This window comes from Mastacembelus armatus, chromosome 5 (genome assembly GCF_900324485.2).
Source record: "Mastacembelus armatus chromosome 5, fMasArm1.2, whole genome shotgun sequence".
NCBI classification, from domain to species: domain Eukaryota; kingdom Metazoa; phylum Chordata; class Actinopteri; order Synbranchiformes; family Mastacembelidae; genus Mastacembelus; species Mastacembelus armatus.
In genome coordinates, this window is record NC_046637.1 from 5,957,789 (window position 1) to 5,984,517 (window position 26,729).

Sequence of the window (26,729 nt, forward strand, 5' to 3'; positions counted from 1 at the left end):
AAGAGTTGAGATGATGGTTATCAGGCATTCCTTTTTGGCAATTTCAACACCACACCTAAAGTTGAAGGTACTGTTTCAAACAAACTGCAGACACTTACACAGGAATAAGAGGTTTTTATTGTCTGCATGACTAAGAAGTTAAAGTTCCCCCTATCAAGTGGCTGTGATAAGAACAGATATGTGCATCAAAGAACTAGAAAATATTTTCCTTTGTAAATCTAAATCCAGAACAAAAGGAAATTGGTTATGCAACTATCTGCCTGCATTTCATTTTTCTGCCTTAATGTAGCCAGAGCCATTACTATCTCTGTTCTGATGCCTGTGTTTTTTGTAATCTTCATTGACATATGTATTTTTGCAGATGGGTCCATAAGGACAGTAACCTGTAAAACATGTCCATTATTACAAAGAAAAAGCAGCAGGCTGTTTGGTAAGACACTGGGAATGAGCATCTGTCTAAGGGGAAATTAAATTAGTATCAATTTATATTTTCCACGCAAATCAAATGTACCCAAAGGTACAATGAAACACTTGTATTAGCAACATTAGAATAATTGAGTTAGTAAAACACATTCAGTATTTGGATGCATGTCATTGTCATTAGCTGATATTGGAACAGGGAATGTGCTAAGGTCTGATTGTCCATCTTCACCACCATCATTCAAATCAAAACTATGTACTAAGGTTTTCTCATTTCAGAAGGGGATTGGCCTCCAAATGTGTTTTTTATTTACATCATCCTCCCCAGGGAACTGATTTCAGATGGTGTCTTAGAGTATAAAATCCCATCTAGCACCATTTGAAATCGGTGTTCTTGAGCAGGAACAGACTGCAGGAATGACAACAGCGTGCAACCTCATACACAAAGTTACAAGAACATTTCAGTTTGGTGGCATTGTTTGCATCCATATTTTTTTTTTATAAACTTTATGATACATACAGTCTATTGAATAAATTGAAGGATAAAAAAAAATCTTACTATACTCACCAATGATGGAAGAAATAGAAGAAAACATTTCTGGAGTCTTGTCTTCTGTCCACCTGACCACTCTCACTAAGGATGACCGTTTTCTTCTGGTGTCCAGAGTTTCCATCATGTCTAGCACCATTTGAAATCGGTTACAGTGCTGAGGGACTATCGACTAAAAATTTGCAACTGCATGATGAATTTCTTTAAAGTGCCAGAAGATGGCAGTGTTGAGCTGTCATCCATGCTATTATGGAAGCTATTTTGAATATCTAAGATATATATTTTTTTGCAATGTTTCCTTCACTCAGCAAAGGTCTGTACAAAATCAAGGACCAAATAGTTTATTTTCTGTAATATAATTTATGTCAATGTTCAGTATACGATGGCTTTCATTAACTGTTACCACTATGTCACCACAGTTTTTGGTTTTAAAGAAAAGGCACAGAAGTTTAACATCAACCACTGCAGACTGTCTAAGTCATTTGTAATTATAACCTGTCGCCCCAGAGCAGAGGCAATTCTTTTGAGTTTTTGAGCTTTAAATTAAATGTAATTATAGCATGTAATCTCTTAATATATGCCTTTCTGATGTTCATTATATGGAGAGCAGAGGGAGAATATATGAATGGATAAATATTAGCCTAAAAATAAAAACTGTAACTCTAACTTCAAAATGTCTGGTGTACTCATTATTTTATTTTTTATTTTATTTTATTTTTTATGATTTCATTAACACAGGTATTTCTTGAGATGAGACCAATAGGTTATTTCTTTAGAATAAATGACCATTATTAAATATCCATTATTAAAATGTATGAGTGTTTAACCCACAGGTTAATAACAGTCTTACAGGGACAATAATTATCAATCTGGTTAGTTTAGATCTGATTCACAAAGAATTATTCTACCATATAAAATATACTGTATTTTACAGTGTGACTGCAAAATGAGACTGAATCTGGCAATAAAATGCATAATACTCATTTATCCATTTAATAATCTTATAAAATCATTACATAACAATGGGTATTCAACAGTTACTGTAACAGTGAATACATGTATTTGCCATCTTGTTACCTGTTTCCTCTTACCTAGCCACATACACACTGTAGGGAAATGACTGCATTGACTGTTGTTTTTTTTTTTTTTTAATTTTCTTCTTTGTAGGAAATAATTTCATATTTTCTAAAATTACATCCTCATCAAATTTTGATTGCATACTGGCATTGTGTGATTTCCATAGTACAGACCACCTATGCACCATCATTATTTATAAAGTTTATAAAGACACATTTTCATTGACCTACATATATATACATGAACAATTATAGTGACTGCCCCTAACAGATCATACTCCTGTTTCAGTTTGCTGACTGTTTGAGCTGTGACTTACTAATCTGTGATAATTTTTAACCTGAATTGACACTGTTGGACCACCAGAAACCTAATCCTCCTTAAAGCTTTGACATTTTCTATTACAAGACAGTAACAGTGCCCAAAACAAGGTTATCCTCGAAGTGATGTCATCCAACGCAGCCTTCTGTCTGCTGGCCTGCTAGCGCAAAGTGTTGTGGAGCTAGTTTAAAGCTTATAAACAGTAAAAGCTTAAAATACAGAATAGCCAGCCTTGAAAAGGGTAGAAATCTACACCCACAGCATGACCTTATTTTTATCTCTGGTGTCTGCAACAAGCCAGCCTAAGCAAAGATATATTCATAGCAGAGTGTGTTGCTATATCAACAGCAAACAGGAACGTGCTCATTTGTCAGCCCTTTCAGTGTCCCTTTACTTTGGAGTGAAGGTGAGTCATAAATTGTCTCTCAAACAAACCTAACATCATCATCACTATTACTAATTTTGGATCATACGAAGTTCTGTTTTGACTTGCTCTGCCAGTTTCACTGTCTGACCGGTGTCTTTGGTTGCATAGTTAGAATTTCTGTTTGATCTCACCAGATGTGGGCGGGGGACTGACTAGTTAAGATTATACGATTACAGATTATAGTAGTAGATATAATAGACATGAAGATTAGAAGTAATAGAAAAATAAAAATAGGATAATCAGAAACAAAACTGTGTTTTACTTTGAAATGACCAATAGTGGCCAACGTTAGCTCGTGTTAGAAAACTTTGGATAGATGACACCCAGTCAGCTTTGCTACTTGTGATACTGTCAAGATTGGAGTACAGCCAAAAATGACTAGTTTGTACAGTCTGTTCTCCAATCACATAGCCAAAAGTATTTATACCTATTCTGGATGGCCATACCTGATGGCAAGTTGAAAAGCTAACTGTCACAGAGAGAGGCAAGACAAAGTAGTCATATAAATTTACGCATAACAACTCACAGTTTGAGACCATCTTCCCGAGAAGGCATTTATAGTGTGTGTATGTATGGTCAATCGTTGCATGTAGAGCTTATGAATATTGGCCAGTCAGTTTTTTTTAAAGCTACAGGGACTGTCAGAGGCAGCCACCCCAATTCTGTCACTGGTAAAGTGTGGATGTGCAATGATCTGACTATTGCTTCTCTGTAAGTATAGTAGCATCTTCGCTCTTGTTTGCTCGTCATCATTCTGTAATCTGTTCAGCAAACCTAGGGCAGCTTTAAACCGACTATATTGTTGCATGTCCTGACTTTAAGAGCATCTCTATTTAGAGGACGTGAACATTTACTTTGAGATCACTTGTACAGTAATGGTGGGAACCATTTATCTCATGTTCGTTTTAAGATTAAGAAGGTCCATCCTCCCAACTCATGAGAACAACTTTAAAGAGGAGTTTTAAATCTATTTCCAAATCAGGGTTTTCACCGTTTTGATTCTCATTATTTATTTTTGTCCTACTGATAATTCCATTGTGCCATAACCAGACATACCACATTATATTTAAGTGACTCAGCAACGATACATGAAACACGCCCTTTGTGGCTACCTGGCTTATACTCTACACTTAGTTACTACAGTTAACATAGTTAGTTGTACTGTGTGTGTGGTGTTTTTGGGGTGAGGTTCTGCTGGCCATGCTTTACCACACCTGCAACAGAAACTGGAGGATCTCATTCAGGGCTGCTGAGCCGTTTACTCCTCTCTGTGGACTGATAAATCACAAAGACTGACTATTGGATCGTGACCTTGAATAGTTAATATCCAGCTGACATGTATTAATTTAAAACTTCCTGGGAGAGAATGATTTACTTTTGACAGGATATTAACTGTATCCAACCAAATGGCACTTTAAATGGACCCTCCATAACTATCTAGTGTTTTGATACACACTTGCATGTAGTTGTAAACACTTTTAATTATCTCTTTATTATCAGTTCATATGCATTCACATGTATAAATAGTTCTTAGGACAGATTACAATACAGGACTTACACATAAATGCATGTATGAAAATAACTTCTTTATTTGTTGTTAGAATCACAATATGATGTTTACTAGGCATATTTATATTTTAAATCACTTATAGTAAAAAAATAACAGCATTATTTTGTATTTAAGTCTTGTTTAACTCTTCATGTTTGAAGATGTGTTAAATGAATGATTAAAAGATGATGTCCACAAAGAGGATAGACACATCACTACCATGTTCCTGTCATTTTGAAAGACATTTTGTTGGTCTGAGACGAAAGAAATTTCAATAAATTCTTGGGCTTATTAAAACCTTCAATAGTTGAATACTTTGAAAAGGCCTGGTGTTTAGTGTCAAATTACATCTGTCTCTATAAAGTTTTTGGAAATAGTTGTTCAGAAGTAGATGACACATTATGAGCCAGGATGGGCGTAGTACTGTAGTTTTGGAAAAACAGGATTTTAGACAGTAGAAAACTTGATGATACAGACAGGACATGTTTCCAAATGTCACTTCCTGAGCTGAGACCTCTTCTGGCAAAGCACTGTTGAAACCAGAGACAAGAGCAACAGGTGTTTGATTTTTTTGATTTTGAATGAAATATCTTCTTTTTGGCTGGAAATGGCTGGATGAAATGTATTACTGTGGTATCTCCTTTACGCACATCCTCCATAACACAGGAAACTACAATGTGTTAGCATTTGGCTTAAAGTAATGCTATTACAAAGCACAGTCTCACAAATCTGCTAGCAAGGCAATGTCTCATGCCCCAAGGGACAACTTCTACAAATACACTACTCTGTTGTTCAGGCCTCTGTGAGAAAAAACCCTCCTCTCTGGTAATTAATTAACTAAGATGAATAACTACAAAGCATAAATGGATATCCTGTTTATGAACACGTTTTTCTTTTCCAGAGACACAATCTAATCAAAGTGCATTTTCAAGCCTCAGAACTCATGTTTTATTAATCATATACGCTGAAGCAAAATCACTAAAACCTTTGCTAAAACCTTTAAGTTCAGTTGAAGCAGATTCAAGAATTCCCCTGTTTTGATCCCTAAAGGCCACAGTACAAGCCTCTATCATGACAGCAGACCAGGGCACAATGAAACAGTCTAACCACATTTTATTACAGGGCTTTTCTCTGTACTGGTCCACACCCCTGCCAGGATAATGACTTGGCCCTGCTACCATGACTGTGAATGTGTTCATTTAGTTTCTCCTCTATGGAACAAAAACAGCTCCTCTTTAAAAAGGCTTCACCATGTGTTTTTTTTTTTTAAATACGGGCCCTATAGTTAATATGTTGTGCAGTGCACTGTAGTAGAAAATCAATGAAAATTTTCTTTCTGATCTACAGTTATGCCAAATAGCTGTTTTCACCAGTGGCTGCATAAAAACAGCCTCTTTCAATATCAAATGATTTAAATATTTACATAAAAATATTTCTGCTCCATTGGCTCAATGAGCCCATTTAGTTACACATTCAAGTTCAAAAACATCTTCCCCTCACAGTGTGGTCACATAGTTGAGTGATGGTAGGTACTGATGAATTAATTATTTTCTCATGAAACAAGATTTCTTATTATGTTGCACAGCTTACTAAAAGAACCCTAGAACAATAAACAATGGGGTAAAAAAAAAAAGGAGTTGAAGAATGGAGCTGACTGTATCACCATTTCAGTCTGCAAACTGAATTGTTCACATTGTATGGCTCAGGAATGGACATATTTTATGGTCCTCTCTCACCAAACCAGTGCATTAACAGCATATCAACTTATAACCTCTAAAGTAAAATGTTTGTTTTTTAATAATTGTGCAATACTTTGAATCATATGGTGGTAATGTTTATTCTAGTTTTCAACACAAATAATGTAGAAAATGTCTTCTGCACTTTATTCTTCTCAAGCCCAATATTTTGTCCACTTTCAGAATTAAAGGTCTGGTTAGTACTTGGATGGAAGAGTACTTCAGAATATCAAATAAAGGTTGGACATTGGGCTAGGAATCCATCCTCATATGTATCGAAACATGCATAGCTCATGGAGAAATCTTGATGCACTCACCAGCAAACTCACATGTTCAAAATGGTATTACTATTACTATAGTATTACTATTACAGTGGCAGAAAATATTTTTGTGTTAAAATATTGTCAATACAAATACATTATTACAAAAAGTGCTTTAGCTCACTGGCTACATTCATTAAATTAAGATATGACTGTACAATAACATTAAATATGAATTCTTTTTTGTACATTGACTCAGGTCTGTTGCAGTTTGATGGTACGTTCGTCTTGGGTCACAGACACTCTTTATCAGATAGGCACAGTTCCATTGGAAGAGCTGGTGTTGATAAGAAATGAAGAGAAAACTGTTCAGATTGGCTTTAATTCACACAATGATACAAAAAGATGTTACCTACATATCATTCATGCTTTTTTGGCTTGACTTGTGACATGTTCCCACATAAAGACAGTATGTTAGCTTTTAACTAAATGTAAAGTGAACAAGTAAACAATGCTTAAATACTTTTTAGATGTATTTTTTCATTGTTTTATGGTGACAGTTACACAAGATACCTGAGTGAGGCAGGCAACCTAAAGATTTTGGAACTGTAATAACTCCGGCTTCAGGTCTTCTCTGGTGTCATATGAGCTAAAGTGTCATCAAATAAGAAATTTGTCAAAATTGTTGAGTTATGTTATTTATATGTTAAAATTGTATTAGTTAACCAAATGTTATTTTTTTGTTGCATTCCACCATGTTAGTGTTAGTTGTTACACCTTATAAAGATTTAAATATTGTTTAATGCAATATAAAGCCTGCACATGATTATATGTATAGATAATGAGAGTTTAATGTTTAAGAAAAACTTTTCTCTGAGGTATTTGATTTGTCTGGATTAAAAGTGAATCTCAAAAGGATGAGTCTAAAGTTGTTTCACAAATAAAATCCATAAGTGCCTCAGTCTCTAGACATTTTCTACAAAACAAAATGAAAGTGACATAAATTACAAAACTGTCAGCCTGTTTCTACATGGATTTGACTTGAAATATTAAAGCATCCTGTTTCATTCAAGCCTGTGGGGAACTATTTCCCTGATAGCCATATTAATCTGCAGCTGGTATTATTAAAAGTATTTCCTGCTCATTTCCTTCATTCTTCAGCACAAATCCGGAAACAGTGACATCTAGATTTCCAGTTTAAAAATGAAAAAGCAGTCTAGAAACTGAAACTGATGCTGATACATTGCTGCATGCTGTATTTGTTGTCAGAAATATGTGTTAATTTTGACCTAAGTTAAACTTACAAGTCAAATTTCCGCCATACTCAAAAGACGTCCTTATTGTATCAACTAAAATAGGACCACTACCACTGGGACCACTAATGAATATCAAGCAGCTGAAGATTGTCTTGTAATTAAAGTGATTTCCACAACCCTCATCTGTGATCAGAGGATCATTTATGTTCTTAGAGCAATAAATATGTAATATAAATAATAAATACTATTTTAAATCCTACATAGCTATAAGAAACCATATATATTTTGGAAACAAAAACAAAATGCACAAAGAGAAAAGGAAGATGATAAAAAGCATAATCAAAAATGACACATGCATTAAGAAGTAAAGGATAAAATGTTTGGTCTTACCCTTTTCTCTTCAGAAGAAACTTGTGTAGAAACACCACCACTATACACACAGCTGTAAAGAATATTATAAAAAACATTCATCCTATTGTGTATTTCACATAAGGGACTGATGAATTTCAAAGACAAAAATTATACATTACCTAATAAAACAACCACCACACTGACTATAATGGGTATATATCCTGAAAGACACATCCAAAGTTAAATGTAAAGCATAAATAATAACCCATGTTAATAATGCTTTAGCTCGAATACCCACCTGTACCCTTGTTATGATATAGTGTCTTATCAATTTCACCTGCAAGTGTTAAACAGCAGTATTAGCATGCAAACTATTTAAATTGACACTGATAACAGGACTAATTTGGGCTGTATCAGAAACATTACAATATATAACAAATACAAGAATGTCCATTACACATATTTAAGGATTTAAAGCCACTATAGCTAATTATAACATCTTTTCATTTTGTTTAACATTTTTCTTTCAGCCCATTTATCTCAGCATCTCTGTGTTGGACGGGTGAGGGAGAAGAGAGATGAAAAACATGAATATATGAACTGCAAGAGGGACTGAAGGTGGGACACATGGCTGAGAATATTAAATGTCATTTCTATTCAGGCAGAAAATTAAAAATATTAATATCTGCTTTGCAAAAAATTCAAATTAAAAGGGGGATTCGGGGCTGTAAGTTAAAGCATTAAAGGGATAGTTCAACATTTTAGGAAATATGCTTAACTGTCTGGTGGTGCTAAATAATTGTATCCATTCATCTATTAACTACACCCATAAATGCTTTAGGGGGCCAGAGTTAATCCCAGCTGACATTGGGTGAGAGGTAGGGTAAACCCTGTACAGGTCACTAGTCCGTTACATGTTTGACACACACAGGCAGACACACTAACATTTACACCTACAGGCAATTTAGAGTCTCCAATTAACCTAAACTGCATTTCTTGGAAACTGGAGTACCTGGAGAAAACAGACACGGTGAGAACATGCAAATTCTACACAAAAACACCCAGTCAGCTGGCAGGTTCCAATCCAGAAGCTAGCTGCTAAACCACTGTGCCACCTTTTATGATACCGCTCTTGTATCTATTAAATGTGATGCTACAGCCTGCAGCTAGTTTGCTTAGTATTAGGTTTTGTGCCAGATTTCATTTCATGTGTGAAAAATAGCCCGTCAAATAACCACCTCTTTAACTTCAAATTTTATTTCACACTTCTGTCAGAAAGTGAATAAGACTTAGACTAAACTTTAATGATCCACAAGGGAAATCGCTTGGTCAACTGTAATAAGCACATTTCCTAAAATGTCAAACTATTAATTGAAAATTTACTGTAAGTTATATTATTTGTTCAAGGATGCCTCAAAGAGTTAGGATGTACTGTCTATGGAGGTCTTAATCTAAACCTGAGATTTCTATAGTTAATAACTTTTTTTTTTTTTGCAAGAAAACTTTCTGTACCAAGAAATGAAGATGGTGTTGAGGCTGCCCTGGTTTATAGCTGTAGTTTGGACAGGACAAAAGTGACTCAGCAAGGTGGAAACTATTTCTGAGATACATGCACATAATCCACTCATGCTGTGAAGTGCTGTGCCTAAAAGGTTTTTAACTTAATTACACACTCTAAAAAATAAATCACGGACTCGTTACCACCACTTGATTGTTCATCAGCTGGTTTGGAGAATTTACTTCATACCTTGTTCTGAGGGAGAGACAGTTGGTGTTGAAAAGGTTTTTTCTCTGTGAGCTGTGGGTGTAACTGATGACTCTCTAGAGCTAGACACTTCTGTGAAATGGAAAAATATCAGTTTTCAAAATAATTCTGCAACCTACAAAGGGAAGTCTTATACTGGATTCCATGTACTGACTGAGGTAGCGTTAAAAAATACGAAACACATATCAGTTATTGTCACTAAAATGTAATTTCCTCATTTCTATTTGTAAAATGTTTCTGTACCTTGTTTTGGAGGCGTAGGAGTTATTCTTGAGATTTCAGTTGTAACTTTAAGGTCTGTTGTCATAGAATAGAATAAATAGATCATAGAAGAATAATACTGAAAATATTTCATCAGCCATTTATGTAACAGGTTTTGCAGTATGCATATGGGTTTCATTTCACATGCAGAATGTGCAGTTTCTAGAAATGATGCATATTATGATGTAAATTTTGACCAAATCTCAGTGACCATCCATGTACAGAGGATTGCTCTTTGGTCAATACACTGTTAAGCTGTTAAGGAGCATATGAGTATGGCAGTTAGTAAACAAAACAGCTTGAAGTGACAACATACATGTAGTTGTAAAGCTTGTAAAGCCAACTTCATAAAAAGAGTTAGAAAAATATGCAGAAAGGGGATAAGTAATGTTTTTTTTAAACCAACACCGTAAGTGCAATGTATTTAATTGAAAAGAATACATTATACTAATGACTAACATTTCTGGGCGTGACACTGCACTGCAAACTTGCTACATCCCATTAAGAGATGTAAAGTTCATAAAAGACCATGCCCGTGGTTTTGCATGCTTTGGCCTGCTGAATACAAATCATGCACATGGCACAACGTCCAAGCATCACAGTGGTTTTATAGTTGATTTAAAGCATTCCAGCCTTTATTCCACCACAATATGCAATCTCCAGAGCCTTGAAATGTTTTGGGAGTGAGTGAAGTAATTCAACACAGCTTTTATTCTGTAGGCTTTCTTTGTTTGTCCAAGTATGAACACTAACATGTACTCTGGCACTGTATGGTGTAGTTAGGCACTCACAACACTGACATCTGAAACTTGAGAGTCAGGTGGTGAGTACACTTTTTAATTATTATTTAAGAAGTATCGACTACATTTTCATAACATAAGTGAGGAAATAATACAAATATTCACTCTGTAATTTTATAAAGTAAAACTTAATTGAACATTATAGTTAACTCATACGAGAGTAAAATTGATACAAATCAGTAGCTAAATCTCTAAAATAACCAAAATCAATTTAGAAACTTATCGTAGGGTTTGAAAATGGTCCCTACTCATAAGATGGAGCTATAGCAGGTTTGTCAAAACATGCAAAGCCACCTTCATAATGCTAATTGCTAGTACAATAAAAATGCTTTGGCCACCTTGTACTGCCTCTTATCAGTATACCCCTGTGACCTATAAAAGAACTAGTTAGTGCGCTTACCGTTGCATTCAGGCAGAGGAGAATCATATTCACCAGTTTCACTGCATACAATGGTGTCTTTCCCAATAAGGGTGTATCCTTTGTTACAGGAGTAATGTATAATTTCTCCATATTTTGGGAAATCCTGAGAATCCCATGAGCTTCTACCATTGGTCACTTGTGGAGGGCTTTGACAAGTTATAACTAAGGAATCAGACAAACACAGGTTTTCATATTTCTATAACAACAAAACTAACTATTTACATTGTTGGCATATGAACTGCACTACTTGCTGACTGACATTGTGATGAGAGAAAAAACAGACACAGATGAAGAACAACTTAATAAAACAGAAAAAAACACTGTTACATAAGAAATGTTTTAAAATGCCTTTTGCAAAAAAGAAAAATAGCTTTTATTGTAGGAATGTACCAGACTATTGTTTTTTTGCTCCTGGCTGTTGCTTTTTGAAACAGAGAATGAGACACTTACCTTCACATCTGGGTTTTCCACTCCACCCTTTAGGATAGCACTGCCTGTAGGTCGGCCCACTAATCTGGTATCTGTTGAAAGATGGATGAAATCCAGTAAGGTTAATACTGTTAAATAGCGATTGTGTAATGCAATGAAAAGGTAATATAAATTCTGAAACAAAATTAATACTGGTGTTAAAAACTAATGAAAAACCTTCACAGAGCTGAAATGGAGAGCCAAGTTTCTGGTGAGTGAAACCATGAAGTAAGACCTGGCAAAAGCATTATTTGTCTTTCTGAACTTTTTTAGAGGGCTTTTCCATTTCCACTTCCACCTTGACTTCAAGTCATCCTGCTTTACTTACCAGCAGCACTGTCTGGTAGACAGCTGTTGGCAGCACAGCAAAGCTTTTTCAACACAAGGATCTGATGTACCTCATGTGTGTTTGGAGCTGTCATAACAATGAAATAAACTGATTTCATACTTTTTACACTTGTACTCACCCTTTATCACAAATTACTTTTATTATGTCACCAAACAGGGTACCGCCGCTGATATTAAAGCTCATGTTCGGCTGAGGGGCGGGGAAACCACAGTCCATCTCTGTAATTTAAAAACAAACCACCTAACATTACTGCATGACTGTTATATAGGGCATTAACTCCAGAATGCCAGGACAATGCTGATTGGTTGTCTGTGGTAGATGATAGTGTTTCATAAAGATGTCAGTAAAATCAAATCAAAGGAAACTTACTTTTGCATATGAGCTGCAGTTCAGTCCAGTTGTTATTAATGCAGGTTATAGCATCAGAGCCACTTTCTCTCTCATATCCATTAGTGCACTTGAAGGTGACAACAGAACCCTCAGGAAAGTTATGCATTACTAGTGCTGCATCGGTTAAGAGAATATGATCTTTTCCCTGAGGTTTGGGACAGTCAGCTGGAAAACAAACAAACAAACAAAAAAAACCCCAGACATCAGTAAGAATAACATCAACAACTCAGCTGTGGCAACCCAGCCCCAGTCATTAAAACAGTAAATTTACAGGGATGATAGTTGGTTGACAGTTCTAGAGTTGTTTATCTTAAAAGATTTCTAAATGATGGTACTCGTGTTCCTCACTTTCTAATAATACATTAAAGCAGTAGTGGTTAATAAAGAGGGTTTTTATTCATTAAGGCTGCAATTTTAGTTATTATTCAAAACACTTCTCACAACCTGGCAACTCAGATATTTCAATAATTATCTGTAAACCAAGTGATTCAAAACTGCTCATACCAGTTTGAAGCCTCGCTGTGTAAATAAGAATTAAAAGGGGAGTTCAACTTTTTCTAAAGATTACACTGGCATCCTTGCCTTCCATCTTTCCATTACATGAATTCCTCAGATATTTGAAGGCGCGAACTGTCTGGCAGAAGATTCACCTCATCCCAGTTTATCTCTCAGAAATATTCCTCTGAAATCTAATCAAATCCAGACAGAGACCAGAGTATGACCGCTGTTTGTTTTACAGTATAGTCTACTTACTGCTGCCCAACATCCAAGGCATAGATATTAGTTTTTGTAACATTACAAAAATTTAGTCTGAAGTGGGATTGAGTTATTTTTCCCTCTTCAAGTCGCATATAGGTCGTTATTTAATGCATTTCAGTGTTGACTTTGACCTGCCAGAAAACGCAGCCTGGCTCCAGTCTCCAGTGACTTGGTACATTGATATGTATATATTATCTAATTAACCACACAGCGAGGCTGATGTTTTACTGACCTGCTGCCTTCCAGATAACGAGGCACATTAACAGAAGATAGAGGACTGTGGGTCGTCCCCGCATGTCCACTTCAGCTTCCATGCTGCGCTGTAGAAACAGACTCCACATCCTGATACTGAGTGTTTCAGTCCAACTTCTTCAGATAGCTAGTTAACGCGTCTGCCGGTCGACGGAGATTCCCCGCCTCACGTCAAGTTAACACATGGCCAGCACGGCAGGAAGTGAAGTTGCCTTCACAATAAAAGTACAAATACGCTTTTAATATTCGACTTAGTAAAAGTGTCTTTAGTTTCAGATTAGAGGTTTATTCACATCATTTTCTTAATTATGTATTTTTAATGGAAAATACATAATTGAGAAAATTTATTTAGACCTGCGGTACTCTTTGTACATAGGCTACTTTTTGGTTTATTGCCTCTAGCTATAAACTATAGCTATAAACCTATAGCTACTTGGTTGCTTTGACATTGCAAATTTCCATTGAGATTAATATGGAATAGAGTATATGACAGTGGTCTTCCACAGCTGTCTATCATATACATGTCTTATTTGGAAACTTTGGAAGGTGGGACAGGAAGTCATGCTTTTAGACTGGCCACCTGACACAGTGTGTTAATAAGGGATAAGCACTGGTTCAGAGAGAGCAAAAAACTCACTTTGTCCAAGAATTTGAGTCAGAGCAGCTAAGTTGTCCCACCACTTGTGTGTGTCAGGCGCTGAAAAAGGGAAATATGTCAACATGGGTGTGTGTCCTGGAAAAGGGGGTATTCCCTCTTGGTGACCTCAGCAGGGAAAGCTGTCATTATTTAATATTTTCTAGAGAATAATAAATAGTCTCAACATCAAAAATAATATTGTTAGGGGTTGTGACGATTCTTCAGGGGTTTTTTTTTGTAGCAGCTTATGCAGCATTAAAAAGTCTGAGTCACGTTTTGTGCTTTTGAGTAATTGTCATGGATACGTAAAAGTTTCTTCAACAACGGGCTGCGTCTTATTACCCAACACACACACGCACACACACGCTGCGGTAAATTCCAAGGCGTTCACTCAACCACAAGTTTTCGTCCACACTGTTTACAGTCCTCCAACCTCCACCCAGAGTTGCCAGAGAAACCCCAACACACATTACAAAGAAACCTGGCAACAAAGAGCTCAGAAAATGTTGTGGCCCCTGACTGTACATTTGGGTGAGTGTTTTCAGTGAAGTAACTCTAGGAAAGTATGATTTATAAAGAAGCTTGGCATTTCACTGATTTGGGAGTAAGTGAGTGGAAAATGTGCCGACAGACTCACCCTGATGTTGCAATACAATCTGACCTGTAAAAACTGTCTGGTACAGTTCATGCGCTTTTATGGCTTCAAAAAACTACCATTGGCTGGTAACTGTTACTTTGCCAATCATGTTACTCATGTTCAAACCTTCTTCATGCGGTTCTGGTGTTTCGAGGGCCCGATATGCAGAGACGCCTGAAGTAGATAAGAACAATGGTTTATTCTAAAGACTGATTATCTAGACACCCGAAGAACAACCGAGGACTGATGAGCAGAAGCATATCACACGAGCACAGTACCAGCCAGAGCGAATCCCCCGAACGAGCACTAAGATCAGCACTCCACCCAAATAGTCTCTTCAGTGCTGATACAGGACTGCTGCGTCTTGTCAGCCGCTCAGCCACGCATCTCAGCACCTCGCAGGAAGAGAGAGAGCAATGAGGAACACACAGGCACAAAACAGCCCCCAATCTGACAAATTTGCCACTGTGGCACAACCTGCGCTTCTTATCTCTCAGTACACCCTGTCCAAATGAATGGTTAATACACCGCCCTTCTCAACAAGCAGTCTGAAGATTGCATCTGCTCCTCTTCATGTCAAATCATAAAGTGGGAAATAACTTTCTTGCTACATAGGTCATCTGTTTATTTTGTGCATAGGCGTAGCAAAGATTTGCAGGATCATAACTTTGTCTTTATGACATAAAGGTCTTCCCTCCTCATATTAACATTTCATAAAAAAGTGTCAAAGGATTAATATAGTTCATAATTCTTGCTGCCACAAGACGAAGCTCTCATTGTGAATGTCTTGACAATGACAATCACTAATGCTAGAAAAGTCCCACATTTATACATTTGATTGTGAATTTATCCACATCTGAGTTCATGTGCTGTGACCAAACACTTCAATGTAAAGTCACTGACATCTGGTGGTTAAAACAATTAACTGCAGTAAAACACAAAACCTCTAACCAATTAAAGCAGCAGTAGGAAGCCATGACATAACAATACAAAACTCCTGGTGTGAAGGTCAGTTTTCATGAGACTCATATAAGTCCTTTAACCAAGATACATCACTGATAAATATGACACCAGTTTAAAACAAAAGAGAATATAGTCTTTATGTTCTAATTCTTCTGCTTAGTGAATGAAAAGCAAATAAAAAGATACAGTTTAAGGACAATGTATAAACCTGGATGATAAAAATATTGATTACTGCATGTGGGAGCTATAAATATCAGTTTGAGTTGACTACAGTACATGGTTGCATAGACTGAAATGAGAAAAGAATCATTTTCATGCAAAACTGAATCTACGTCTGATCTTTAATTACACATTAAAGCAGCAGAACTGAATTGTTTTAAGACAGAAAAGTCAATATTATGGTTAGAGGAGCATAAAATTCAGATGCAATTTCTATTTCTAAAACAATGAGTGTGTAATTAGCTTTTTTTCTATCTATCCATCTATCTATCTATCTATCTATCTATCTATCTATCTGTGAAGCTTTCAAAAAAGAATTGAGAGACAATGTGTCTTTGCAGGAATTTTATCTCAGCTATGAAATTGTCAGTACCAGCAGTTCCACGCACCATTTCATGCTTGTACCTGAAATAGAACAAATGATATGTCAGCCATTTAAAAGCAATTTAGTTGGTTATCATACCACATGCAATTACCTGTGGTTCTACGGACATTAAAGCTGCTCATCTATGACCTTATCAAGTTCGGAATGAATGAACAGGTTTGATCCAAAAACCTGGGTCAGAGTCACTAACATAATGAAAGTTCAGGGCTTCTTGTATTTCTAAATCAATAAAGTATTTAAAATAACTGCTAAGATGTCTTTAACTTCTCTACTGAAGCTGGTCGGTGATCAGCTGGGAGCATGTATGATGACCTTTCAGGTGTAAATATTTAACTGTAATAATTTATTAGAAAGGACTGCAAAAGAAAAATACAGAACTGAAAAATGAATACTTGGTCCATTCCCAGAGAGAAAAACTGCAAATATTCCCCCTTTTACAGTTGAATTGTATCTGTCAGGTACTTTGATTTGCAGACATTCCCTGCAGTAATCCAATTTTGATTTACAGATGCTTAAAAGACCTTGCATATAAATAATTCACAAGAACAAGTACGTGTCTTAGAACCTTTGACAAAGGTTTTTAATTCAGGTTTTGCAGTTATCCTTAGCTCAGTATGTGCCATTCATTCATGTGCTTAAGCTTCATGCAAAATTTACACTAGTGTACTTAGTTTATATAATCTTTGTCATTTATAGCTCTCATGGTGTTGGGATTTTCCTGGGAATTTGAAACCAGTCTGATATATGGGGACTCTCAGCAGATTTCGTTTATATTCTCATTTTAAACACAGTCTTATTATTCATGCCTGCTTTTGAAATATGGATATTTAATGGAAATATGCATATGTGGCATAAGATGGCACTGAGCTTTCCCTTTTAATTTAAAAAGCATCGACTTCGTGCAGTTAAACTCTCTCCAAGATCTGTAGAGAAAAGCAGTCCGCTACCATGACAACAGGGAATCTTCCATAGTAACAGTAGCTTATGCTGTTTCGTTAAACGAAAGGGGTGTATATTGTTGGACTGTATTGTGCAACTAATTAATCTAGATGACACCTAAATGATTATTCTGTTAACCAATGTGACCGGGTTGATGGAACAGCATACAGTGCAGAAATAAAACAGCATGGTTTTAATCTCAATATTCTTTGTGTATCTCAACTTGAGTACAATAAATGCAGAAGGTATTTTCAGTAAAACTTTATTTTTCAGTGCATGAACGGAACACCATGGCAGGGTCATAACCTGTCCTTTTCAATCCATTTTTTAAATATTTTCTTTTTTTTTTTTTTTTTACATAAAAAAATAATGGAGCGATTTAATATACCTCTATTTTTTTTCTTCTTGAAAGAGCACTCAGCAAGTATTTATAAAGGTGCTGTACAATGTACAAACATTTACATCTACTGTTCCTACAGAATGTAGAAGACGCCACAGGGATTGTTTTTCTAATGAAGCAATGCAAGGCCACAGTATGATACAAAATGGTCAAAATAAAATGAGTACAGCAGTGCAGGGAACATACAGTATTTAGGGCATTAGCTGATTCTGGACCAGAGTGAACTGCCTGCATTTGACACTCAGGCTTGGATTTACTCATTCAACCAACCAAACTATTGCACAAAAACAGATCGACTCATACTGCATCTTTTAGTCATTTTCAACCAGAAAACTCACTTATACAATCACAGACTCTTGTCACAGTCACCGTTTGACTGTTCCCAATCTTGACTTCTCATACATTTGCTACAATACTGTGTTCCCTGAGCTCATCTGAATGTCAAAATCCCCTAAGTTGTATAAGCAGGTATGTTGACAATATTTCATTTCCTCAGATTTTACAGCAGGAGCTGAAATAATTTTGCTAAATTAACAGTGAAATTAAAGAAATTCTCATTTTCACAGGTTCCACATTGGGAGCCAGTTGTTTATCTGATAGCCATTAGTTCAATTACCCCTTAGATATGTTAGAATGAGAGATCTCCGTATACCTGCTTTGCATCAGCCACATGCTCAAAATGTCAGATAGTGATGTGTTAGTTTACTAAGTTTAAACTGACCTTCAAGGTACCCTGACACATAATCACACAACAGGATTGACAAATATATAAATTTCAAACCACTCTTTAAAACTCACTTTTCTTTTTTCAATATGCAAAGATAAAAACATAAGGGACATGACTTAGAACTTGCACAGTAGTATATAAATTGCCATTTTGACAGTTAACCTTAAAAAAATAAACAACTTGAAAAAAAAAAAGAATAAAATGGCAATGTATTAGTAGTAAGTCAACATCATAAATTAAATACAACCTTTAGTCATTTTGTTATGCTACAAGGGTAGATGCAGTGCAATGGAATTTACTAGATATTTTAGTTCTGCAAAACATGACACATTCAAATATATATATATATGTATATGTATATATTATATTTCACAATGAGACACATTTTGAGCAAATGCAACCATTTGGTATAGCAGTTTGCACATTTCCTATACAATTCATGAACTACAAAGATCCATGGTAATTTCTACCACTGAAGTACATTGGAAATAAGGTGAAAGCTCAAATAAGATAGGACAAATTTTTGAAGTTGCTATCAAAATGTGGAATGGTTTGGTACAGCTACAGTACATATACATATATTGATCTATTATCTCAATAAATTACACACTGGTTACTTATCATACACATGGTAAACATGATCTCAAACCACAAGTTTCTGGTCTTTTCGTGATACTTGTATGAGGAGAGTCCTATCTATAACCACAGAACAGTCTTGAGTCTCCAGGAGTGAACGCTTGCTGGATTGTATCTGAAATCTGCCTGGTGTTTAGAATGAGAATTATAAACAAGAACTAGGATAATCCTTAGTGATGGGCAATACGTGCAATAAAACAAACAGAAGGGTTGACTGCATGCAGTTGAGCAAACCGTTAAGAAAAAGACCCACAATGAGACTGAGAGCAAAACTAAACCCTAGATGGCAATCAGACTTGGTGTATACTACAAGCGAGAGGCATGGGCCTTTCTTTCTTTGCATATGGGTCATTGCATTGTAATGAGTGAAGCGCTGTTGGTAATCATTGTTCCACAGGAGGCTCCCAGGGTTGGCACATATTCACATTTCAAAATGTCTTGTCTGGCAAGGCCCCAAGCATGCAGCACATGCTGAAGTCCCACATCAAAGATGCTGAAGAAATGGTCAAGGCAGAGAGAGCGGCTACATGCCACACGTGTTGTCACAGGACTCCCAAAGACCTTGTCAAAAGACACATCTGGATATGGTCCAAATGTAATAAAAGTTGCATTGTGTTGCACTTCTCTGTTTTATGGAAGAACTTAAGGAAAAAAATCCACTAAAGGTACTGTTACATATTCCATGGCACGGCTCAAATCTGGATGATTCAATATTCTATCACAACGGGTCACGAAGGACCTCTGCCTGTGAGAGGATTTTGCCTGAGCTGCGCACTTTCCAAAGCTCTGGGCTAATAGGTCCCTCTGGGCTGTGCAGGGTCCCTGGTTTATTGTTCATAGAGGCCACATAGTCTTCCTTACTACTACCTTCTTTGGAGTGAGAACTGATGTCTTTTCTTCCTTTTGTCTCTTTTGGTGAAACAACAGAACTTTTTTTACTCCATATATCTTTAAAAGACAACAACGATTCTCTTTTGGTGAGAGTCTCTTTAGTTGTTTTCCTGTCTGCTGCAGGTTTGCCCTTATTATTGCCATCTCTCTGACTTAAGTCTTTACCTATACCCTTCTCACTCTCTCTGACAGTTCGAGGAGAGGTTCGATACTGGTGAGACTCTCCCACCACTCTCCTTTTAAAACTTTCTTGCTCAAGGCCAGGTCTGGTCCTTTCTCTTCTCCTTTCCATCTCACATCCTTGTGTGTATCTTCTGATTTCAGGATTTCCGCCTTTGCCATTTTTATTTTTATGATCCAAACTCTCTCTGCTGGAGGAGTCCTTTAATCTTCTGTGAGGGTCTTGTTGATGCTCTGTGTGCTGCAGAGTTGAAGCCACTAGCTGTCCAGCTTGAGGAGACTTCCTAGGGCTTGTGGATTCTGTTTTTGTCTGTGTCTGAGACATCCTAGTCCTACTCAGCGCTGCTTCCTGTGCCTGACTCTGACTCTTTTTGGGGCTGTGAAGTTGCTCTTTGGCTTTAAAACATGACTCCCCCATTTTCTTTGGGCTGCTTAGCTCTCTGGAGTCTTTTGTTGGCCTGGTCCTCTTGTAGAAGTTCATATGCTCAGCGGAGGCAGGGGGGAGCCTTTCTACCTCCTTGTTTGCACAGCTACCACTCTCCTTCACTGAGCTTAACCCCCCCCTGCTCTGGGGCTTGAGGGCTTGTGGGGATGTGGTGCTCCAGCTATGGGAATGTTTCAGTTTGCTGGACAGGGGAGAGGAAACAAAGATGGAAGCCCCAGTGGGATATGGAGAGGACAGAGGTGATGTGTCAGAGAGAAACACCTCTCCAGAATAGCTTGTGGATGAAATGCGTTTTTCATGTTGACCTGTAAGACAAGCATGTGTTTTACAAGAAGTCACCATGAACACAGAAGAATATTAAATGTACCACACAAAAGACTGAATTTCAAGATCAGAAGGAGAGAAAAGTTAGATTATATTTTAGAGATTAATAAACGGAAAATGTGAGAAAGAAACTATTACCAAGGTGAAAGAGAAGAGGCCAGTAAAAGCAGTGAGGATGTTAGTGTTGGTGCTCAGTGTAGTAGCACACAGTAGAGGAAGCCGTACTACCTGCATCACGGACAAGAGAATAAGAGCCAAAAGGAAGCGCATGGTTAGAGATTTAATGAGTAAATCAAAAACACTACAAAGGTAGTGCAATGCAATAAGCAGTGGTGATGGTACAAAACAAGCTCCATCAATAAACACATGAAGTCATTATCACTGGCTACACATTTGGCAGATTTATGTATTCAGCATGTATTTAACTATTGTAAACCAAATAAACACATTTAGGAAATAAATTAAATCCAAGCAGCTCCTATGAAAGTTTTGTGAACAATAATCAAACATGCCATTGTATACCGTGCTGTAATAGGTTTGTTTAATTTGAACAAACCAAAATGTAAAATGACAGGCTAGCTGGTTTCTTCTGCTTTCAGTCTTTATGCTAAGCTAAGCTAATCAAATGCAGGCTCTATTACATGCAGCATTAGCAGAAAAAAATGTTTTAAATTGAGTACTAGTAATACCCTTTTAGGTTGGAATGGAATGGAAGTCAATAGTATATAAAATGGTAAACAAAAATTTTGAGTTTGCATAATAAACCTTCCATTGATTTAATTGTCTCAATAGAGTACTTACTGCCATCCTGACCCAGACCTGCTCCAGGTCTCAACAGCAGTACTACTTTGTTTCCTCCAGCCTGGATCAGCTCAATAGCCCGTGTATGGGAAATGCCACGTGCCGGCTCCCCATTAATCTCCACTATCTCATCTCCAACCTGTCAGTAATGCAGAAAATGCAATCAATAAGCAGAAGCATATCTATCAACCCTTAGTATACTATGCTGAACATGCACACACACTCAGACACACAGAAATGGTATGCTTACACACATGCTTAATCAAAGAATCTAAATCTGATGCCACACACACAGCCTTGTAATACCCTGGAGGTACCCTCTATTACTGGCGATGACAAAATAACTCAGGATAAAGAGTGTAAACATGTCAGTCTGTTAGGCTCTAATCAGTGTTGACATTCCTCTCCACCCTTGGATAGGCAAAGTCATGCCCAGAGATCACAGCCTGCCAAGCCTAAAAGTGAGTCCTGCTAGGAGTTTTTCTTCTGCTCTCCCACTCTCATCCCATTAACAATAATAAAGTGATCATTTTATCCTCATGAAGAAAGTCTAATTCTCCTGAACCTCTCTATAGAGAGAGAGAGTACATGGTCAGTTACAGTGTGGCCTTAATGGAAATGGTCAGGCTCTTACTGAAGGACACTTTATAGAAAGATTAGATTAGACTGATGGACAGAAGGACGGATAAACAGGGACATGTATGGGTAGAGAAAGAGATATATTAATATAAGAAATTGTGCATACAAAAATTGTTACATACAAAACTAAACAAATCAGACAAATAAGCATGTAAGTAAGAAAAATCTTTTAAAGAAAAAAAACCAATAAAAATCTAAAACAATAAACTAAAAGTTGAAAGAGATTTAAAGGCCACCTTTGACTTCACCACTCTGTATGTTCTCTGTGCTGTGTTGAGAGTTTGAACTACTTTGCTCAATGAAAACAAAAAACTGGGAAACTCAACACTTTACCTGGCATTTGTTAATACACAATTCATTAGTTTCATCTCTGGTGCATCTGGGACCCGCCAACCAACAGAAATCAAATTTCCTCTGATTTACCACTCCGTGCAAAATTAGATTTAAGTAATGTAATGTTTTACATCATAGTATCAAACTGAATCCAACAATGTTGAGTGTAACCAAATGAGTTTATCCAAAATGCAGTGACTTTTATTTAATCAAGAAATATGAAGTATTTTTTAGATATTTCCTTCTAGCTACAGGCTGTTTTTCAGTCACTTGGTCTGTGTCCGTTATTGTTCCTTTAAGATAAATTATGACTGTTGTGTTTAATGAACAAGGACCTTTCTTCGCTCGCCTTAAGGCAAACTTTATATTTTTAGTTCTCCATTCAACTCTGAGTATCATTGTAATTCAGATAAAAAATAAAAAATTCCAAAAATACTATAAAAACCTAACATGTAGAAATTTTACTGTAAGGTTCCCCTGCTGCTGAGCTGATATGAAGACCTTTTATAAAGGTAGGAGAAGATATTTCAGTTTTAAACCACATAACAGCAGGAGCTGCGACGGACTGGTGACCTGTCCAGGGTGTACCCCTGCCTTCCACCCGAAAGAGAGCTGGGGTAGGCTCCAGCAGATCCCCGCGACCCTGGCTTTAAGGAAAAAGCGGGTATAGAAAATGGATGGATGGATGGATAACAGCAGGAGTACTCACATGGATCCTTCCGTCCAGCTGAGCAGGTCCATCCTCAGCCAGTCTCAGGATGTACAGGCCCATGTTGTACTCTGTGCCACCTCGCAGACTAAAGCCAAAGCCCCTGGGACCCCTCTCTAACTCCACGGTCAGACAACCCTACACAGAACAAACATAAAGAAAAGATTTTTCTCAAAAAAATAAAGATTGTTTTGATTTTGTTTATAATGATCCTAAAGTTACATCATTTGAAACTGTATTATTTCTTTTCATGATCGCAGCTTATATGCATTTATGTAAAACCTTTTGCTTTGAAGATCATTTATCTTTACATAGATGCTACGAAAATATCATTTATAGCACAGTGAAGGAAGAACAGGATCATTCCTACCTGGTTGGGTCCTGTCACACACAGCGTTCCCTGCTCACCCAGAGTTTTGTGGTCAGACCAGTTGATTCCCTCCTTTTTTTCCTCCAGGTCGAGGTTATAACTAAAAAAAAAACAAACACATGAATATATATTTCTTCAGTAAATACATGCTGTAAACAGCCTGCTCTAGGCCACAATCTGCAAAAACCATTATGCAAAACATAAAATCTAATTTAATGCTGGGTATTTAATGGAAGGGGGTTGCATTTTTTCATATATAGATATTTTAATTTTGTACTGTACATGTTGTATAAGGTCTTAGGCAGGTTTATTACACCAGTGACTTTGCTGGGAGCTATTTGCTCTGAGGGCAGCCCTCCCCTAAGAAGTCAGTTTATGGTTAGATTTAAAATCTACTGATGTCCATGACCCCGTGACCCTAATTAGGAATAAGCGGGTATAGATAATGGATGAATGGGCGGTGTCCATGATCATGGAAAGCTCTAATTTTGCTTTTATGCATTTTTTGTATACACAAGTACATTTTTACCATTCATCCTGAAGTACTGACCTTTGCCCCATGGTTCTGTGTTGGAGAGCCGGACTCTGTTTAGCTGAACTTGCTCCAGATGGAGGGCCCTTGTATTCTGAAATGAATTTTGATATTTCAGCAATTGCAATAAAATGCCCAGATGTCTATTTCTCACAACATGTTTTATTTTAATGTTAAGCTAATAAAGGCCATCATTTATTTGTCTCGAATGATGAATCTTCAAAACAATAAAAACTTTGCCAGTATATAAGTATTATTAATCGACTTAAATATCTTGCTAAATTCACTATTACATTTCCTTCACTCATTTATTTTCAACAAAACAAGGATCACCGTTTTTAAACCTGGAATACCAACACTTGGGCCAAAGTTCTTTACACAGATACCAAAATATTTATATCTTTTTATTATGAGCATAGCTGATTGGTTTGATTACCTGGCTGGACATCTAATTTCCTCCTTGCAGATAATAAAGTTTATGAATTGGATTGAACCAAACTGATCATGAGACCCACATACAACTATAATATATGCAGATGTGGAAAGATACAGATGCTCACCATCCTCAGGAACTACAGTGAGGGTGACAACATTGCCTGCATCCTTGATAAGCTGAACAATGTCATTGTGAGAGAGCTCAATGATGGAACGCCCGTTGACCGCTGAGATACGATCTCCGACGTGTAGTAGGCCGCAGCGGTCTGTGGGACTGCCTTCAATGATTCGGCCAATTTTGTGTGGGATAACTGAAAAAGGGCAGATATGAGGAGGAAGACAAAATGATACATTAAGACCCAGTTGGAGTGACCATTAGGAAAACTGAAGTGCATCTAGAAAATCAGCATAAGTGTAATGTTTAGGTTCAACTAACATCTGTCACTCTGTCACTCTTAACAGAAGAGAAACAGGTCAGTCCTTGTATATAGCTGTTGTACCTCTATTGTGTCTGCTATAGTAACTCATTTTATGATGCTTAACAGTGTTTGATCTTTTACATGACTGTTTATGTCATTGTTGTACACTAAATGTAATTATATCTTGGCATGACATAGAAAACCAATGATCAGTAAGTATTTTCCCTACTCTCTATGATGTGTATATAATGTTTCATTTTCCTTACAATTTTAAGGGTTTAATGAAAATGAACTTATTCTGAATTCATCCATTTAACAATTGTATACAATTGTATACCAAACATGATTTCCAAGAGACTTGACTCTCACCTCCATGCGGGGGTTTGCTCTTGGATGTGAGGATGACAAAGCCAAAGCCCTCAGTTTCCTTGCGGTGGAGTGTGATGTCGAAAGACTCGTGGTCCAGAGCACTGGGCATCGGTAGGCGAGGTAGCTTGGGAGACCCATTAACCAGCACTGGAGCCATTTCCTGAGCCTCTTCCTCTGTCATATCTGAAATGAAAAGATATAGCTGCTACTGTATGTTGTGCATCTATCATAATAACTTATATTAAATAAACCTCTATTACAAACAGTGCAGCTCAAAATTAAAACAGTGAAACCATGATGATGAAAGGTTTGCACTTGCACTGTTTTCTTTTCTAAGGCACTGGATTTTTGAGGATGACACTGTTGAATAATGATCCCAGCCTTATTGTAACAGCTGACAGTACAGCAAACTTGTCATTATGGATAACACTGTTCATAAATTTTAGTATAACAACAACAAAAACAAAATCCCAGTTCATTTCTAAGTATTTTCAAAGAGATACAGGACACAGATTTCAGTTACTTTAACTTTGAAGAAAATAGCAGAACTAAACATTCTGTAGCAGCAACAGAGAATAATATTTATTTATTAATATAAACAGAAGTACATATTCTAAATTGGATAAACTCAAAGTGTAAACCTAACTTAAACTGCATAGTTTAAAACTTTACTATAAGTATACTTCAATTGTTGAGATGTCTTGAGATTTTCTTTTTACACCGTAGTTTATAAATAAACTGCCCAATGCTTAGACACTTTCTCTAGAGTTTCCACTGATTAACTGAACTTCAGAGTTTTCATGTTTATTTTGGTCCACTACATCAGCTGTCTGCTCAAGCTAACTACTTAGCTCATCTATTTTTAGGGCGCACACCTATTTTTATTTATTTATTTACAAACAAGCTGTTGTTTCTGTCAAAATATAAAATTCATCACATCCTGTGTGTTCATGATGACACAGCCTTAATGATCTGCTTTTTTATCTAGAGGCACCTCAACTTCCATTTATCCTATTTAAATAGAGGATTATCATTTTAGTAAATGTAACTAGAATATTTTGATTGTCAGGTGTTGTTGTGTTTCTTACTCACCTCTGTAAATAACCTTTCTGCGTACAGTTAACATAACTTGACCATTACGAGCAGCATTAGTCATCAGATCCAACACCTGCTTGTGGGAACGGCCTTTAACCATCACACCATCTATGCCAATAAGCTCATCTCCTGCTTTCAGACGGCCGTCCTTCTCTGCAGCTCCATTGGGCACGATGGCCCCAATGTAAACCTGGGGAAAGACATTCTGGTAGAGGGTTAGTATCAGAGAGAACTG

General features: G+C 36.8%; 2 protein-coding genes and 1 long non-coding RNA gene across 12 annotated transcripts in view; 1 reads left to right on the forward strand and 2 right to left on the reverse strand.

The window, feature by feature from the left end:
• The first annotated feature begins 470 nt into the window (after window positions 1–470).
• On the forward strand, window positions 471–8,625 carry LOC113130181 (uncharacterized). Its single transcript, XR_003295670.1, has 2 exons — window positions 471–1,454; window positions 8,489–8,625. It is a non-coding gene; the product is annotated as an uncharacterized LOC113130181 (long non-coding RNA).
• LOC113130180 (complement decay-accelerating factor) lies at window positions 6,110–13,563 on the reverse strand. 9 transcript variants are annotated; one of them, XM_026306555.2, is made up of 12 exons: window positions 13,390–13,562; window positions 12,378–12,563; window positions 12,127–12,226; window positions 11,642–11,712; window positions 11,171–11,353; window positions 9,953–10,006; window positions 9,692–9,781; window positions 8,243–8,281; window positions 8,124–8,165; window positions 7,984–8,035; window positions 6,911–6,986; window positions 6,110–6,674 (listed from the first exon to the last, which is right to left on the reverse strand). In XM_026306555.2, the coding sequence occupies exons 1-11, from the start codon at window positions 13,496–13,498 to the stop codon at window positions 6,929–6,931; spliced, it is 984 nt and encodes a 327-aa protein (XP_026162340.1). In that variant the 5' UTR covers window positions 13,499–13,562; the 3' UTR covers window positions 6,110–6,674; window positions 6,911–6,928. The 9 variants fall into 9 exon arrangements, with proteins under 9 accessions (XP_026162340.1, XP_026162342.1, XP_026162343.1 ...); XM_026306557.2 differs by lacking the exon at window positions 6,911–6,986 and having other exon boundaries at window positions 13,390–13,563; XM_026306558.2 differs by lacking the exon at window positions 8,243–8,281.
• Window positions 13,564–17,306: 3,743 nt separating this feature from the next.
• Window positions 17,307–26,729, reverse strand: part of magi3b (membrane associated guanylate kinase, WW and PDZ domain containing 3b) — a 109,896-nt gene continuing 100,473 nt past the window's right edge. The window contains exons 14-22 of one of the 2 annotated variants that reach the window (XM_026307572.1): window positions 26,492–26,699; window positions 25,400–25,582; window positions 24,737–24,922; window positions 24,195–24,270; window positions 23,645–23,744; window positions 23,275–23,412; window positions 21,594–21,732; window positions 20,931–21,020; window positions 20,687–20,773 (exon numbers count right to left, since the gene is read on the reverse strand). In XM_026307572.1, the coding sequence (XP_026163357.1) occupies window positions 20,971–21,020; window positions 21,594–21,732; window positions 23,275–23,412; window positions 23,645–23,744; window positions 24,195–24,270; window positions 24,737–24,922; window positions 25,400–25,582; window positions 26,492–26,699 (1,080 nt within the window). In that variant the 3' untranslated portion in view covers window positions 20,687–20,773; window positions 20,931–20,970. Of the gene's footprint in view, window positions 20,774–20,930; window positions 21,021–21,593; window positions 21,733–23,274; window positions 23,413–23,644; window positions 23,745–24,194; window positions 24,271–24,736; window positions 24,923–25,399; window positions 25,583–26,491; window positions 26,700–26,729 lie in introns of both variants that reach the window. The other variant, XM_026307571.1, reaches the window with a different exon arrangement.

What these genes read in the sequence shown, in the direction of transcription:
- LOC113130180 (XM_026306555.2), bottom strand. Translation starts at nt 13,498, where the DNA reads ATGTGGAGTCTGTTTCTACAGCGCAGCATGGAAGCTGAAGTGGACATG. An exon ending in TCCTCTGCCTGAATGCAACG is followed by an intron (nt 10,007 to 11,170) that starts GTAAGCGCACTA and finishes CTATGACAACAG; the next exon opens with ACCTTAAAGTTACAACTGAA. An exon ending in TCCTACGCCTCCAAAACAAG is followed by an intron (nt 9,782 to 9,952) that starts GTACAGAAACAT and finishes TCCATTTCACAG; the next exon opens with AAGTGTCTAGCTCTAGAGAG.